The sequence below is a fragment of the Salvelinus alpinus genome, chromosome 10 (assembly GCF_045679555.1).
Source record: "Salvelinus alpinus chromosome 10, SLU_Salpinus.1, whole genome shotgun sequence".
Lineage (NCBI taxonomy): Eukaryota > Metazoa > Chordata > Actinopteri > Salmoniformes > Salmonidae > Salvelinus > Salvelinus alpinus.
The window spans coordinates 56,491,422-56,508,154 of record NC_092095.1 but is presented as its reverse complement, the minus strand read 5'-3'; the positions used below and the strand labels follow the sequence as shown (position 1 = coordinate 56,508,154).

The window sequence follows — 16,733 nt, the reverse complement described above, 5'->3', positions numbered from 1 at the left end:
TTACATGGATCCAATGTAAATATTAGGTATGACTGTGCTCAATAGGTTTAAAAAAAGTGAATTGTTCCAGCATTTGATTAGACATGAGAGCTTCTGTGGGTAATCATGGCAATGGGGCCTTCATTGTGACATCACAAGATTCTGATTCTAGGAGGTTAGCTGTTGAACAGACAAACAGAACAGTGCAAAGAAACTGATTCAACTAACCTCTGACAGATTATTCATGTCCTATTTCATTAGAGAGAGAACACACTGCTTACTTGGGAGGTAGGTTGAAATATAACTTACTGTTTAACTATGTTTCTGTAGAATAACTACTTTTCAAATGACTTGTGTACTAACATGACCTTTTAAGTAGGCCTAACATGCAATCATGGTGACAAGAGAAACTGTTGATGAGATACAGTTTGCTTGAATCCATTTTTTTGTGAGAAAATGGTTCATCCTGACACTTGAGATGGCATGTTACAGTTGTTGTAGTGAGCCAGCCTAATGGCAAATGCATTCTATTGATGAAAGAAAACCCCATCTCTGTGTTAATCCCCAACATATATTGCAATCAATTATCTCTATAAATATGTACCAAATATGTACCTCTTTAAATTGAGTTGCACTCAGAGGCACTCAAAGAGAAGACTGGAGTGTTTAAAATAGGTGAAACTGTACAACAAGTTAGGTCCATGATGGATATAGAGTCACTTTCTTCCCCAAAATCTTTTTGGAATGATATTATATAAGTGATTAGTGTGGTTTGTGAGAAACAGGCTCAATATAGAGTGGCGTTACATGGGGGGTTGAATAAGGTTCAAAATGGAGTGGCGTTACATGGGGGGTTGAATAAGGCTCAATATAGAGTGGCGTTACATGGGGGGTTGAATAAGGCTCAATATGGAGTGGTGTTACATGGGGGGTTGAATAAGGCTCAATATGGAGTGGCGTTACATGGGGGGTTGAATATGGCTCAATAGTAAGGTACAGAGAGAGCTTGAAGTTTGATTTTTGAACTCTGTGTTGTGCTTTGTCATCTCCAATGGCAACGCCTTGCATCACAATGATGATGTCATGAAGGATATTGTGCACATAATGATAGGAACAGCCAAAATCTATTCATTTCAACTTGGTCGCTTTTCCAGCAGCCAACTTTTTACTAGTATTTCAGATAGGTCTACTGCGTAATCATCTCTGGATTGGGATTGTCACTTGCTTAATTGTAGGTAAACGGGAAGAAACGTGTGCACATCGTAAAGAGATGTATTATTATTTGGTTAGCAACACGCCACTTACTACAACGTTATGTCATTTCCAGAGTTATTGTTAGCTAGGAGGAAGACATGGAGGGTTCAACGCTGACACAGAGGAGGGCTGAGTGTCAGTTGAAGGAAAGGGAGATCCAGACAGACTACATGATGGAGCTGGGTGCCAGGTTGGCTCTGATGTGGCAGATCCAGAGGGAGCAGGAGAAGGAGATGAAGAGGATTTGGTTTGAGACGAGGAAAATGCCAAGCCTGATTGAGGAGGTAACAAGACCAACTTTGACAAAGTCAACAAGAGTTCTGTTGAACAATATTGACTAAAGCAAATATATGTCAATATACGGGCCAAATGTGCCATATGCCATTGAACGTAAGCTAACAGTATTTTGTCTGATAACTTTTCTTGTGTTGTATCGTGTATGTCTCTGAGTATTGTTATGTACATAGTCCTCAGTTCTTATGGTTGCCTTGTCTTGAAAAAAATGTAAATAACAAGACCAAGTGATCTCTCGTAGACCTTCATATCAGGATTATGTAGTTGTCTCACCTAGCTACCTTAAGTTGAATACACTAACTGTAAGTCGTTCTGGATAAAAGCCTCTGCTAAATGTCTAAAATGTCAAATGTTATGCTGGGTGTAGGGCATGTATTTTTATACTTAGTTGACCCGTTGGCTAGAAGACCCAGGGTTGGTACAGACTGGTGCAGAGCATCTGAGAGGACACTAGATATATACAGCGTCTTCGGGAAAGTATTCAGACACCTTTTCTTTTTCCGTCCTTTGTTACGTTACAGCCTCATTCTAAAATTGATTAAATAATACACACAATACCCCATAATGACAAAGTGAAAAAACTGTTTTACATTTTTTTTGCAAATGTATTAAACTTAAAAACAGAAATACCTTATTAACATAAGAATTCAGACCCTTTGCTATGAGTCTCGAAATTGAGGTCAGGTGCATCCTGTTTCCATTGATCGTCCTTGAGATGTTTCTACGACATGATTGGACATATTGTAAATTAAATTGATAGGACATGATTTGGAAAGGCACACACCTGTCTATATAAGGTCCCACAGTTGACAGTGCATGTCAGAGCAAACACCAAACCATGAGGTCTAAGGAATCGTCCGTAGAGTTCAGAGGATTATGTCGAGGACGAGATCTAGGGAAGGGTATCAAGAAATAACTGCAGCATTGAAGGTCCCCAAGAACACAGTGGCCTCCATCATTCTTAAATGGAAGACGTTTGGAACCACCAAGACTCTTCCTCGAGCCGGCCGCCCGGCCAAGCTGAGCATTCGGAGGAGAAGGGCCTTGGTCATGGAGGTGACCAAGAACCCGATGGTGACTCTGACAGAGCTCAAGAGTTCCTCTGTGGAGATAGGAGAACCTTCCAGAAAGACAACCATCTCTGCAGCACATCACCGATCAGGCCGTTAAAAGGCACATGACAGCCCGCTTGGAGTTTGCCAACAGGCACCTAAAGACTCTCAGACCATGAGAAACAAGATGCTCTGGTCTGATGAAACCAAGATTGAAATCTTTGGCCTGATTGCCAAGCGTCACGTATGGAGGAAATCTGGCACCTACGGCACGGTGAAGCACGGTGGTGGCAGCATCATGCTGTGGGGATGTTTTTCAGCGGCATGGACTAGGAGACTAGTCAAGATCGAGGTAAAGATGAACTGAGCAAAGTACAGAGAGAACCTTGATCAAAACCTGCTCCAGAGCTTGCAGGACCTCAGACTGGGGGTGAAGGGTCACCTTCCAACAGAACAACGACCCTAAGAACAAAGCCAAGACAACGCAGGAGTGACTTTGGGACACGTCTCTGAATGTCCTTGAGTGGCCCAGCCAGAGCCCGGACTTGGAGAGATCTGAAAATAGCTGTGCAGCAACGCTCCCCATCCAACCTAACAGAGCTTGAGAGGATCTGCAGAGAAGAATGGGAGGAAGTCCCCAAACACAAGTATGCCAAGCTTGTAGAGTATTACCCAAGAAGATTTTATGGTGTAATTGCTGCCAAAGGTGCTTCAACAAAGTACTCAATACGAAAGTAAATCGCCATTTTTTGTTGTTGTTGTAATGAATGTGGAACGATTCTGTTTTTGCTTTGTCAATATGGGGTATTGTGTGCAGATTGATGAGCGCAAATAATTATTTAATCAATTTTAGAATAAGGCTGTGAGGTAACAAAATGTGGAAAAAGTGAAGGGGTCTGAATACTTTCCGAAGGCACTGTATATGTGATGTATTAGTATATAGTGTTCACTCATAAAGTATGTATGTACTGAATGTGATCACTTTCATCATGTCTGTTTCTTTTCTCCTGCAGAATGTGAGAGATGTGACCAACCGTCCACTCACTGAGTTCATGGCTCACTGTATTGACTCCCTCCCACCACTGGCTTTCACCAATCGGAGGCCTATACCAACCATGTTGCATCCCCCCTCTCTATTGGCCATACGCGCTCAGGATGACAAGCGGTTCATTGTATTTTCATACTTTGTCCCTGTTGAGTGCCCAGTTGCCACAGAGACCACTGCAGATGTATCTGCTGGTAAAGGAGAGGACTTATCGACAGATACACATCTTTCCTCAATGCTGCATCGATACCTGCCACACTTCTTTAACAATGACTCCATTCCACCACAGCAGACAGTAGAGGGAACCACTGAGGTCTCAGTTGCTACAGTGGCAAAATCTAATATCAAGGAAGAGGACAGATTCTATCCTTTCTCTCTCCCACCACTGGCTCAGCGGTTCATTGGCAATTCATTCAATGTCCCGGAAACCTCCCAGCCTGCTGTTTCAGCCACGGAGTGCCGAGTTGCCAAAGTGGCCACTGCAGGTACAGCCACTGTCAAGAACCGGTGGGCAGCTAGAATTCTTCCTTCAGTGCTGCCTCCATGCCTGCCACCAGTCTTTGACATTGACTACAAACTGCCAGGGGCGGCAGTAGAGGGAACCAACAAGTGTCCAGTTGCCAGTGAAACAACCAATGATGTGTCCACTCAACTCAAAGAGGACATGGCAGCTGATCAAAGCCCTCCTGACCCTGCAGCACTGTCTCCAAGCTCGCCATGTATCCGTGACTCTGAACACAAACTGACCAAGGAGGAAAAAGAGGACGCCACCGAGTCCTCCGTTGCCACAGAGATGACTGTAGGCACATCCATTGTCCAGGGAGAGGACCTGGATAAAAGCCCTGATCCAAGGCTGCCTCCAAGCTTGTCAAACATTTTGGACAATGACCATAAGCAGCCAGAGGAGACGAAAGAGGGCGCCACTGAGTGCTCAGTCGCCGCAGAGGCATCAGTTGCTAATAGAGAGGATCCATCAGCAGCTACAGGTCTTCCCTCAGTGCTGCCTTCATGTCTGCCACTTGTCTTTGACAATGACTACAAACGGCCAGAGGATGCAGTAGAGGGTACCAGCAAGTGTCCAGTTGTCAGTGAAGCAGCCGCTTCCGTGTCTACTGTCCTCGAAGAGGAGTTTTTGGCTGATAAAAGTCCTCCTGCACCCGCAGCTCTGCTTCTAAGGCTGCCCTGCACCCACAACATTGACCACAAACAGCCAGAGGAGACCGTTGAGAACACCACAGAGTGCTCAGTTGACACAGAGGCAAGTGCAGTTACATCCACTGTCAAGAGAGAGGAACTGACCGGTGATAAATTCCCTGTCCTTGCACTTCCTCCAAGCCTGGCATGCATCCATGACAAGGACCACAAGCAGCCAGATCAGAAAGTGAAGGGCACTAGTAAAGAGGTGGATCTCTGCCCTCACGCTCACCAGCTGGACCCAGATGCTGAATTAACTCTGGCAACCCGCAATGATGAGCTGCCCACCCCTCTGATCTGCGTGGTCACTAAGACGCCTGTTAGAGTGGGAGCCTCCATATGCAGGTCAGAGGATGATGATGAACCCAGGCCCTGGACCCTGGAAGAGGCAATGGTAGGTGTCCTGTTTTACACTACTACTTTACAGGGTTGGGGGTCAGTTCCATTTCAATTCAAAGCGTTGTAGAGAATTTGAATTTTAGAGTACTTCCTGAATTGACCGGAATTGACTGGAATTGACCCCAACCCTGCTGCTCTTTGCTCATAGTATAAAACATCACCCCTTACTAGGGTTAACATTTGTATTACTTTTAGTATGGACTCAGGAAGTACATCTATGGGTATTGTAAAATCTAATGGGGTGCCCCATGAGGCCATCATTGTATGTTGATTACTCAAATGTGTATTGAATGTGCAACACTGAAACAATACTACATCTAGAGTCAATGTCTTCCTGTTAGGATTGTTGGATAAGACTTGAAATTGAGAGTGAAGAGAGGAGCGTCAAGGATGTGAGCCTGAGGGAGGGATTGAAGAGTGAGGTGGACTGTGCCCATTCCAAGTGCTCCAATGGGAAGGTTTCATCAGAGAGAGCAGAGACCATCCTAGGAAGAGTGGGCTTTCTGGTCATGAACCACATGCAGAAAATCCCGTGTTTGAAGATGGAGGAAAAAGAGAAAAATAAGAAACTGAATAAGAAGTTGAAAGATGACAAGAAAGAGAGAAAGGAGATGAAACACAAGCAGGAGGAGCAAAAAAAGAGGGAGGAGAAAGACGTGAAGGAGAGAGAGAAAGAGCAGAAGAAAGTCATGAAGGCTGAGAAGAAGAGGGAGAAGTTAGAACAGGAAAAGAGAGAGAAGGAAAGAAAAGAGAAGGAAAAGGCAGAGAAAAAGAGGTTAGAGGGGCTGATGAAGATACATAATGACATGATGAAAGACAGGATTAAGAAAGAGAAGAAGTGTTCTGAGGAGCTGAAAAAGAGAGAGAAAGCTCAAGCTGAGTTCCTGGAGATGGAGCGAAAGATTCAAGAAAAGGAGGAGAAGAAGAGAGAAAAGATGAGGAAAGAGGAGAGGAAGAGACTGGAGAAGAAGAAAAAGGAACTGAGAGGGTGATAGAAGAGCAGGGAAGGGATGAAAGCTTGAAGATGGATGAGTAGACTGGGTAATAGAGAGAGAGCAGGGAGGGATACTGTATTTTTGCATGCAATGAAAAAAGGAATAAAAATATTACATTACAAAGGTTTACTCTCTGTTTGATTTTTGTCAAGACATACTGTACAACACAGTATAAACACACAATGTTTACTTTTCACAAATCTGGGGAGAGTTGCACTGTTTAAATGTTGAATTTCAAATCGACCCGATGGAGCGGGGCTGTGCTGAGATGAGGAGGACGGAAAGGGAGGGGGAGTGGATGGAGGGTAGAGCTGAATTTGATGGAGAGAAATTTGATAGAGAGGAATATGATAGACAGGAATACGATAGAGAGGAATATGATAGAGAGGAATATGATAGAGAATGAATGGAGGAATATCTGATGCTCATGAGCAAGAGAGGTTGCTAATTGGCTAAATCAACATGGATACAGACAGGTTCAAACATGTTTTTAACAATAGGCACTGTTGGCAGGTTCTATAGTCAGCTGATATTGATTTCCTTAGTTAATAATTTATTGAACTACAATGCAAGAATTCAGGTACACCTCCAACAGCTTCTACCCCAACTCATAAGACTCCTGAAAAGCTAATCAATGGGCTACCCAGACCTCTCTTTTACTCTGCTGCTATTCTCTGTTTATTATCTATGCATAGTCACTTTAACTCTACCTACATGTACATATTACCTCAATTACCTCGACTAACCGGTGCCAATGCACTTTGACTCTGTATCGGTACCCCCTGTATATATCCTCGCTATTGTTATTTTACTGCTGCTGTTTAATAATTTGTTACTTTTATTTTTTTTAAATTGACCTAACACTTTTTTTTCTGAAAACTTCTTAAAGCATTGTTGGTTAAGGGCTTGTAAGGAAGCATTTCACTATAAGGTCTACACACCTTTTGTATTCGGCGCATGTGACAAATAACATTTGATTTGATCTACTCTTTAATCAAATGTTTTAGGCCTAGATAATTACACATCCAGCACATCTTATTTCTCTACCAGCATGCGTACTGTGAAGATCCCTCGACTGCAACAGTTGATTTAACCGATCAATGGCTCCGATCACTTGACCAAGATAAACTTGTGGGTGAGCTGCTTGTTGACTTTAGGGTTGCATTTGACCTTGTTGATCATATGGTTAATAGCTGAGGCCATTGAAGAGAGATGTTTTCTTGAATCCTCATTTCTTTTTTGGAACTTTGTTATTGAGGTGGCATAGACTATGGAAGTATTGTTTAATTCTAGTAAGGTAGCCTACAGTATGTATTTTATTAATGATGATGAGGATGATGAAAAAAATGGACGTTAGTGGTAGACTGAGATCAAACAAATAACCTAAGTAAACCTGGATGCTAGTTGTGATATCTAAAACATATTGACTTTGAATTAAGCAAAACACCTGTATTATGAATGGTCAATCATTTGATATTGTCACGCTGTTTTTTACATTTATTTTATTTCACCTTTATTTAACCAGGTAAGCCAGTTGAGAACAAGTTCTCATTTACAACTGCGACCTGGCCAAGATGATGCAAAGCAGTGCGACAAAAACAACAACACAGAGTTACAAATGGAATAAACAAATGTACAGTCAGTAACACAATATAGAAATCTGTATACAGTGTGTGCAAATTGAGTAAAGATTTAAGGTAATACATAGGCCAATAGTGGAGAAGTAATTACATTTGAGCAATTTACACTGGAGTGATATATGTGCAGATGAGGATGTGCAAGTAGAAATACTGGTGTGCAAAAGAGCAGAAAAACAAAACAAATATGGGGTTGAGGTAGGAAGTAGGTTGGTTGGGCTATTTACAGATGGGCTGTGTACAGCTGCAGCGATCGGTAAGCTGCTCGGACAGCTGACGCATTAAAGTTAGTGAGGGAGATATAAGTCTCCAACTTCAGTGATTTTTGCAATTCTTTCCAGTCATTGGCAGCAGAGAACTGGAAGGAAAGGCGGCTAAAGGAGGTGTTGGCTTTGGGGATTTCCAGTGAAATATACCCGCTGGAGCGCGTGCTATGAGTTGGTGTTGCTATGGGGACCAGTGAGCTGAGATAAGGCGGAGCTTTACCTAGCAAAGACTTATAGATGACCTGGAGCCAGTGGGTTTGGCAACGAATATGTAGCGAGGTCCAGCCAACGAGAGCATACAGGTCGCAGTGGTGGGTAGTATATGGGGTTTTGGTGACAAAATGGATGGCACTGTGATAGACTGCATCCAATTTGCTGAGTAGAGTATTGGAGGCTAATTTGTAAATGACATCGCCGAAGTCAAGGATCGGTAGGATAGTCAGTTTTACGAGGATTAGTTTGGCAGCATGAGTGAAGTAGGCCTTGTTGTGAAATAGAAAGCCGATTCTAGATGTAACTTTGGATAGGAGATGCTTAATGTGAGTCTGGAAGGAGAGTTTACAGTCTATGCAGACACCTAGGTATTTATAGTTGTCCGCATATTCTAAGTCAGAACCATCCAGAGTAGTGATGCTAGTCGGGCGGTCGGGTGCGGGCAGCAGTCGGTTGAAGAGCATGCATTTAGTTTTACTAGCATTTAAGAGCAGTTGGAGGCCACGGAAGGAGTGTTGCATGGCGTTGAAGCTCGTTTGGAGGTTTGTTAACACAGTGTCCAAAGAAGAGCCAGATGTATACAGAATGGTGTCGTCTGCGTAAAGGTGGATCAAAGAATCACCCTCAGCAAGAGCGACATCATTGATATATACAGAGAAGAGTCGGCCTGAGAATTGAACCCTGTGGCACCCCCATAGAGACTGCCAGAGGTCCAGACAACAGGCCCTCCGTTTTGACACACTGAACTCTATCTGAGAAGTAGTTAGTGAAGCAGGTGAGGCAGTCATTAGAGAATCCAAGGCTGTTTTGTCTGCCGATAAGAATACGGTGATTGACAGAGTTGACTGCCTTGGCCAGGTCGATGAAAACGGCTGCACAGTACTGTCTTTTATCGATGGGGGTTATGATATCGTTTAGGACTTTGAGCGTGGCTGAGGTGCACCCGTGACCAGCTCGGAAACCAGATTGCGTAGTGGAGAAGGTACGGTGGGATTCGAACTGGTTGGTGATCTGTTTGTTCAATTGGCTTTCAAAGACTTTAGAAAGGCAGGGCAGGATGGATACAGGTCTGTAACAGTTTAGGTCTAGAGTGTCTCCCCATTTGAAGAGGGGATGACGGCGGCCACTTTGCTATCTTTAGGAATCTCAGATGATACGAAAGAGAGGGGTTGCAACAATGGCGGCGGATAATTTTAGGAAGAGAGGGACCAGATTGTCTAGCCCAGAGGAGGTGCTCTTATTCTCCATGGCCTTTACAGTGTCCCAAAACTTTTTGGAATTAGTGCTGCAGGATGCAAATTTCTGTTTGAAAAAGCTAGCCTTAGCTTTCCTAACTGACTGTGTGCTTTGGTTCCTGACTTCCCTGAACAGTTGGATATCGCGGAGACTATCCAATGCTAGTGCAGTACACCACAGGGTGTTTTGTGCTGGTCAAGGACAGTCAAGTCTGGAGTGAACCAAGGGCTATATCTGTTCTTGGTTCTAATTTTTTTAGAACAGACACGGCTAGGAGATCATGAAAGTACGTCATGAAAATGTCGGGGCACAAAACAAGTAAATACATTACACAGGGATGCAACCCCAAAAAACGAGCGAGGTGTAAACCTCTGAATAATACACGGGACGAGACCCGTAAAAACAAGTGCACAATAACACGTAGCATGAAAGCCGATACAACAGAACACAGGTACTCACAAGACCAACGGACATGGCGACAATAATCAACAAGGACAATGGGGAACAGAGGGCACATATATACACATACTATTCAGGGGGAATAGGAACCAAGTGTGTGTGATGAGACAAGACAGTCCGGGGTTGATGGTAATGAATCCAGTTCAGTGACACCTAGAAGGCCGGTGACGAAGGCCTCCGGAGCTGGTGAACGGAATGAGAAGCAGTAGTACTGGGAGGATCCGTGACCGTACTTCCCACCTTCCTCGACGCACTACACCAGCAGCGGGACGACACCGGCCCCACAAACTGTAGGCTCAGCTTCTGACAGGGCAGGCGGAGCGGCAGGCAGAGGGTGGAGAATCAGACCCGGTTGTCTGGAGAGAAAACAGGCGCCTCACTGCGATGGCGGTCGGCCTGTTCCTTGCGCCGACACACTGCCCGCTGGAGACGAGTGTGCGCAGCGTTCCAGGGCTCCTCAGTGTGCCAAAACCACTCGACCACAGCAGGGGCCAAGGTCTGGATCGTATGCCAAGGTGACAGGGCCGGCTGATACCCCAACACACACTGGAAAAGAGTGAGGTTAGTGGAGGAGTGGCGGAGGGAATTCTGCGAGTACTCAGCCCAAGGTAGACAATCCGCCCACTCCCCCAGCCGGTCCTGACTGTAACACCTCAGGAACCAGCCCACTTCCTGATTGACCCTCTTCACCTGCCCATTAGCTTGAGTACGACACCCGGAGGTGAGACAGACCGTGACCCCCAGTGTTCAATGCCCTCCGGGATCCCTTAGTGCCGACAGACGTGCGTATAAAGAGCCTCCGCGGTTTGCATGGCCGACAGGAGCCCAGGCAGAGGAAGGAGGCGACAAGCTTTGGAAAACCGGTCCACAATGACGAGAATGGTGGTGTTCCCCTGGGAGGGTGGAAGGTCAGTGACAAAGTCAACCGAAAGGTGAGACCAAGGTCGTTGTGGAACTGGCAGGGGAAGGAGCTTTCCATAAGGGAGGTGTCTGGGTGTCTTTGACTGGGCACAGAGGGAGCAGGAAGAGATGTAAACTCAGGCGTAGCCAAGGTGGGCAACTAGTACTTCTCAGTCAGACAGATGATGGTACGGCTTATCCCAGGATGACCCGACACAGGCGCTGTATGCGCCCAGTTAAGGAAGCGGTCCCGCACACCCGCGGGCATGTAGGTGCTGTTCTCCAGGCACTGTGCAGGTGCGGGTTCCGTGCGCAGGGCCTGCCTTATGTCGGAGTCCATGTCCCACACCACTGCCTTCAGTGTCTCGAACACCCTCTCCGCCGTCCAACGAAGCCACTGGGGACATCCTCTCAGCAGGGAGGTAAGAGGCGTGACCACCATGCTGAAGCCCTCCGGAAATTGTTGGCTAACCCCAGGAATCGCTGGACTGCTTTCACGGAGTTGAGGATGGGCCATGACCTGACGCGTTGCTCCTCCATCTCCACTCCCTCCGTGGATATGAGGAAGCCCAAAAAGGACACGGTTCGCTGGAAAAACAAACATTTCTCTTGTTTAACAGATAGATCATGCTCAAACAGTCTTCTCAGCACAGACCAGACTAATGAGACATGCTGGGCGCGGTCATCAGAATAGATCAAAATCTCATCTATATAAATCACTACGCCCCTTCCCAGCATGTCCTGAAAACCTTTGTTAATAAAGGCCTGGAAGACTGAGTGAGCATTAGACATACCAAAGGTTATTACGAGATAGTCGTTTGTTCGATGATGGTTGGGATGAGGGACAAAGGATAGCTGAACTTAACGGTGGCTTTATTCAGTGTTCGATAATCAATGCAGGGGTGCAGTGCCCCATCTTACTTCTTAACAAAAAATAAGTTTGAGGAGGCTGGTGACGTAGAGGGGCGGATAAAACCCTGCTGGAGGCTCTCCTGTACGTAGGTCTCCATGGCCTCAGTCTCCGCATAGAAGAGGGGATAGACGTGTCCTCTTGGGAGGGCTGCGTCAGACAGCAGGTCAATGGCACAGTCCCAGTTCTCCAAATGAGGAGGCAGGCGTGTAGCCAGTGCACTTTCTAAAAGATTCCCGTCAGCTCCGGAATCAATCAGAGCAAACAGGAGTGAGAGGCTAGGGTATTCATGGAATTAAATGGGAAAACACACTGCTTGAGTTGACAGAAAAGGAGAGGAGATCTTGCATCCTTCGCGGGCAGGTCGGGGAAAAATGACCCCTTTCTCCACAATAGGAGCAGAGGCCCAGATTCCTTCTTCTCCTACGCTCTGCCTCAGGCAAACGTGCAGAGCCCACCTCCATCGGCTCTGGCCACGGAGCAGGTGTAGCCATGGGCTCCGGACTCATAGCAGGCCTTCGCCGGGACCGCAGGAGGTTGTCCAACCGGACCATCTATATAAATCACTACGCCCCTTCCCAACCGGTTCGCCATGCTGATGACCTGGTCGAGTGACAGGTTGTCATCACGGCAGGCTAACTCCATCTGTACCTTCTCCCGCAGACCGCTGCGGAACATGTTGACCAGAGCAGACTCGTTCCATCAGGCGCTCTCCGAGGCGGTCCTAGATCCCTGGCATAGTCGGAGTAGGGACTCACCCCCCTCTCGGCCCTCCACAGGATGATCAAACACAGAGAGGAAGAGGAGGGTGAAGCGCTCGTGGGACTCGACCTCCGGTCCGCCCATTTTCCAGACCACAGCACCCTAGTCCAGGGCCCAGGGTCCAGGGCCAGAACCGCAGGATTGTTGCAAGCACGCTGTCCATGGCGCTGCTGAGTCTGGAGAGACAGTCCTCGTGATGCTGGACTATCTCTCGGTGGTTGCCAGCTTGGCCTAACCCACTGTCTCCATTTAGATGGGTCGATTATTCTGTCAGGCTGTATAATGATAGGAGACAGGCGCAGGAATACGTAATATTGGGTTTAATTTCTCCACCCAAAATAAAATATGTCATAAAGTACGAACTTCTACTTTTAAAAATCCATCTTTCCAGAAACAAGTCTCTCACCGTTGCCGCTTGCTATAGACCACCCTCTGCCCCCAGCTGTGCCCTGGACACCATATGTTAATTGATTGCACAAGCTCTGACGATAGATGGGGCAATCAATTAACATATGGTGTCCAGGGCACAGCTGGGGGCAGAGGGTGGTCTATCGCAAGCGGAAACGGTGAGAGACTTGTTTCTGGAAAGATGGATTTTTAAAAGTAGAAGTTCGTACTTTATGACATATTTTATTTTGGGTGGAGAAATTGTGACCTAAACTGTGACATGCTTAACACCCCGGCCATCCTACAATCTAAGCTTGATGCCCTCAATCTCACACAAATTATCAATGAACCCACCAGGTACAACCCCAAATCTGTAAACACGGGCACCCTCATAGATATCATCCTAATCAACTTGCCCTCCATATACACCTCTGCTGTTTTTAACCAAGATCTCAGCGATCACTGCCTCATTGCCTGCATCCGTAATGGGTCTGCGGTCAAACGACCACCCCTCATCACTGTCAAACGCTCCCTAAAACACTTCAGCGAGCAGGCCTTTCTAATGGACCTGGCCCGGGTATCCTGGAAGGATATTGACCTCATCCCGTCAGTAGAGGATGCCTGGTTGCTCTTTAAAAGTGCTTTCCTCACCATCTTAAATAAGCATGCCCCATTCAAAAAATGTAGAACTAAGAACAGACATAGCCCTTGGTTCTCTCCAGACCTGACTTCCCTTGACCAGCACAAAAACATCCTGTGGCGTTCTGCATTAGCATCGAACAGCCCCCATGATATGCAACTTTTCAGGGAAGTTAGGAACCAATATACACAGGCAGTTAGGAAAGCTAAGGCTAGCTTTTTCAAGCAGAAATTTGCATCCTGTAGCACAAACTAAAAAAAGTTCTGGGACACTGTAAAGTCCATGGAGAATAAGAGCACCTCCTTCCAGCTGCCCACTGCACTGAGGATAGGTGTCACGGCCGTCAAAAGGAGGAGACCAAGGCGCAGCGTGATATGCGTACATTCTTCTTTAATCTAAGAATGAACACTGAACAAAACTAACAAAATAACAAAACGAACCGTGAAGCTATACAAATGAGTGCTGACACTCTAGACATAGACAAGAACCCACAAATACCCAAGGGAAAATGGCTACCTAAATATGGTCCCCAATCAGAGACAACGAAAAACAGCTGCCTCTGATTGGGAACCATATCAGGCCACAATAGACATATATATCCCTAGACCTACAAAAACCCCTAGATATACAAAAACCCTAGACAAGACAAAACTAGCATACACACCCTGACCTAACCAAAATAATAAAGAAAACATAGATAACTAAGGTCAGGGCGTGACAATAGGAAACACTGCCACCACCGATAAATCCACTACAATTGAGAATTTCAATAAGCATTTTTCTACAGCTGGCCATGCTTTCCACCTGGCTACCCCTACACCAATCAACAGCCCTCCACCCCCCACAGCAACTCGCCCAAACCTCCCCCACTTCTCCTTCACCCAAATCCAGATAGGTGATATTCTGAAAGAGCTGCAAAATCTGGAACCCTACAAATCAGCCGGGCTAGACAATCTGGACCCTCTCTTTCTAAAATTATCTGCCGAAATTGTTGCAACCCCGATTACTAGCCTGTTCAACCTCTCTTCCGTATTGTCTGAGACTCCCATAGATTGGAAAGCTGCCGTGGTCATCCCCCACTTCAAAGGGGGAGACACTCTAGACCCAAACTGCTACAGACCTGTATCTATTCTACCCTGCCTTTCTAAAGTCGTCGAAAGCAAAGTTTACAAACAGATAACCGACCATTTCGAATCCCACCGTACCTTCTCCGCTATGCAATCTGGTTTCAGAGCTGGTCATGGGTGCACCTCAGCCAAGGCTTTCGACTGTAAAATCACAACATTCTTATTGGCAGACTCAACAGCCTTGGTTTCTCAAATGATTGCCTCGCCTGGTTCACCAACTACTTCTCTGATGGAGTTCAGTGTGTCAAATCGGAGGGCCTGTTGTCCGGACCTCTGGCAGTCTCTATGGGGGTGCCAAAGGGTTCAATTCTCGGGCCGACTCTCTTCTCTGTATACATCAATGATGTAGCTCTTGCTGCAGGTGATTCTCTGATCCACCTCTACGCAGACGACACCATTCTGTATACCTCTTGCCCTTCTTTGGACACTGTGTTAACTAACCTCCAGACGAGCTTCAATGCCATACAACTCTCCTTCCGTGGCCTCCAACTGCTCTTAAATGAAAGTAAAACTAAATGCATGCTCTTCAATCGATCGCTGCCCGTACCTGCCCGCCCGTCCGTACTCTGGACGGTTCTGATTTAGAATATGTGGACAACTACAAATACCTAGGTGTCTGGTTAGACTGTAAACTCTCCTTCCAGACTCACATTAACATCTCCAATCCAAATTTAAATCTAGAATTGGCTTCCTATTTCGCAACAAAGCATCCTTCACTCATGCTGCCAAACATACCCTCGTAAAACTGACCATCCTACCGATCCTCGACTTAGGCGATGTCATTTATGAAATAGCCTCCAACACTCTACTCAACAAATTGGATGCAGTCTGTCACAGTGCCATCCATTTTGTCACCAAAGCCCTATATACTACCCACCACTGCGAGCTGTATGCTCTCGTTGGCTGGCCCTCGCTTCATACTCGTCACCAAAGATCACTGCACCTGTACATAGCTCATCTGTAAATCGCCCATCCAACCTACCTCATCCCCATACTGTATATATTTATTTATCTTGCTCCTTTGCACTCCAGTATCTCTACTTGCACATTCATCTTCTGCACATTCTACCATTCCAGTGTTTAATTGCTATATTGTAATTACATCGCCACCATGGCCTATTTATTGCCTTACCTCTCTTATCCTACCTCATTTGCACATGCTGTAATATAGATTTTTCCGCTGTATTATTGATTGTATGTTTGTTTATTCCATGTGTAACTCTGTGCTGTTGTATGTGTCGAACTGATTTGCTTTATCTTGGTCAGGTCGCAGTTACAAATGAGAACTTGTTCACAACTAGCCTACCTGCTTAAATACAGGTAAAATAAAATGAAATCAAAAAATGTAAATGACGACGTTGAAGCCCAAAACAAACACATATATAAATATTTATATAACACAGGGATGCAACCCAAACAGAAGAGCGAGGTGTAAACCTCTAAATAATACACAAGACGAGACCCGTAATAACAACTGCACAAGCACACGTAGCACCAAAGCCGATACAACAGCGCACAGGTACTCACAAGACCAACGGACAATAATCGACAAGGACAGTGGGGAACAGAGGGCACATATATACACATACTAATCAGGGTGAATGGGAACCAGGTGTGCGTAAGGAGACAAGACAGTCTGGGGTTGGTGGTAATGAATCCAATTCAGTGACACAGATATGAGGTAGAGCATTTTATTTTAATAAAAAATGTGGTTACATGGATTCAATGTAAATATTAGGTATGACTGTGCTGCATAGGTAAAAAAAAAGTGAATTGTTCCAGCATTTGATTAGACATGAGAGCTTCTGTGGGTAATCATGGCAATGGGGCCTTCATTGTGACATCACAAGATTCTGATTCTAGGAGGTTAGCTGTTGAACAGACAAACAGAACAGTGCAAAGAGACTGATTCAACTAACCTCTGACAGATTATTCATGTCCTATTTCATTAGAGAGAGAACACACTGCTTACTTGAGAGGTAGG

At 45.6% G+C, this 16,733-nt stretch overlaps 1 protein-coding gene across 1 annotated transcript; it reads left to right on the top strand.

The window, feature by feature from the left end:
• The first annotated feature begins 3,745 nt into the window (after positions 1–3,745).
• On the top strand, positions 3,746–6,306 carry LOC139531375 (uncharacterized). Its single transcript, XM_071327835.1, has 2 exons — positions 3,746–5,212; positions 5,559–6,306. Exons 1-2 carry the CDS (start codon positions 3,860–3,862, stop codon positions 6,207–6,209), a joined length of 2,004 nt encoding a protein of 667 aa, XP_071183936.1. The 5' UTR covers positions 3,746–3,859; the 3' UTR covers positions 6,210–6,306.
• The last annotated feature ends 10,427 nt before the right edge of the window (positions 6,307–16,733 follow it).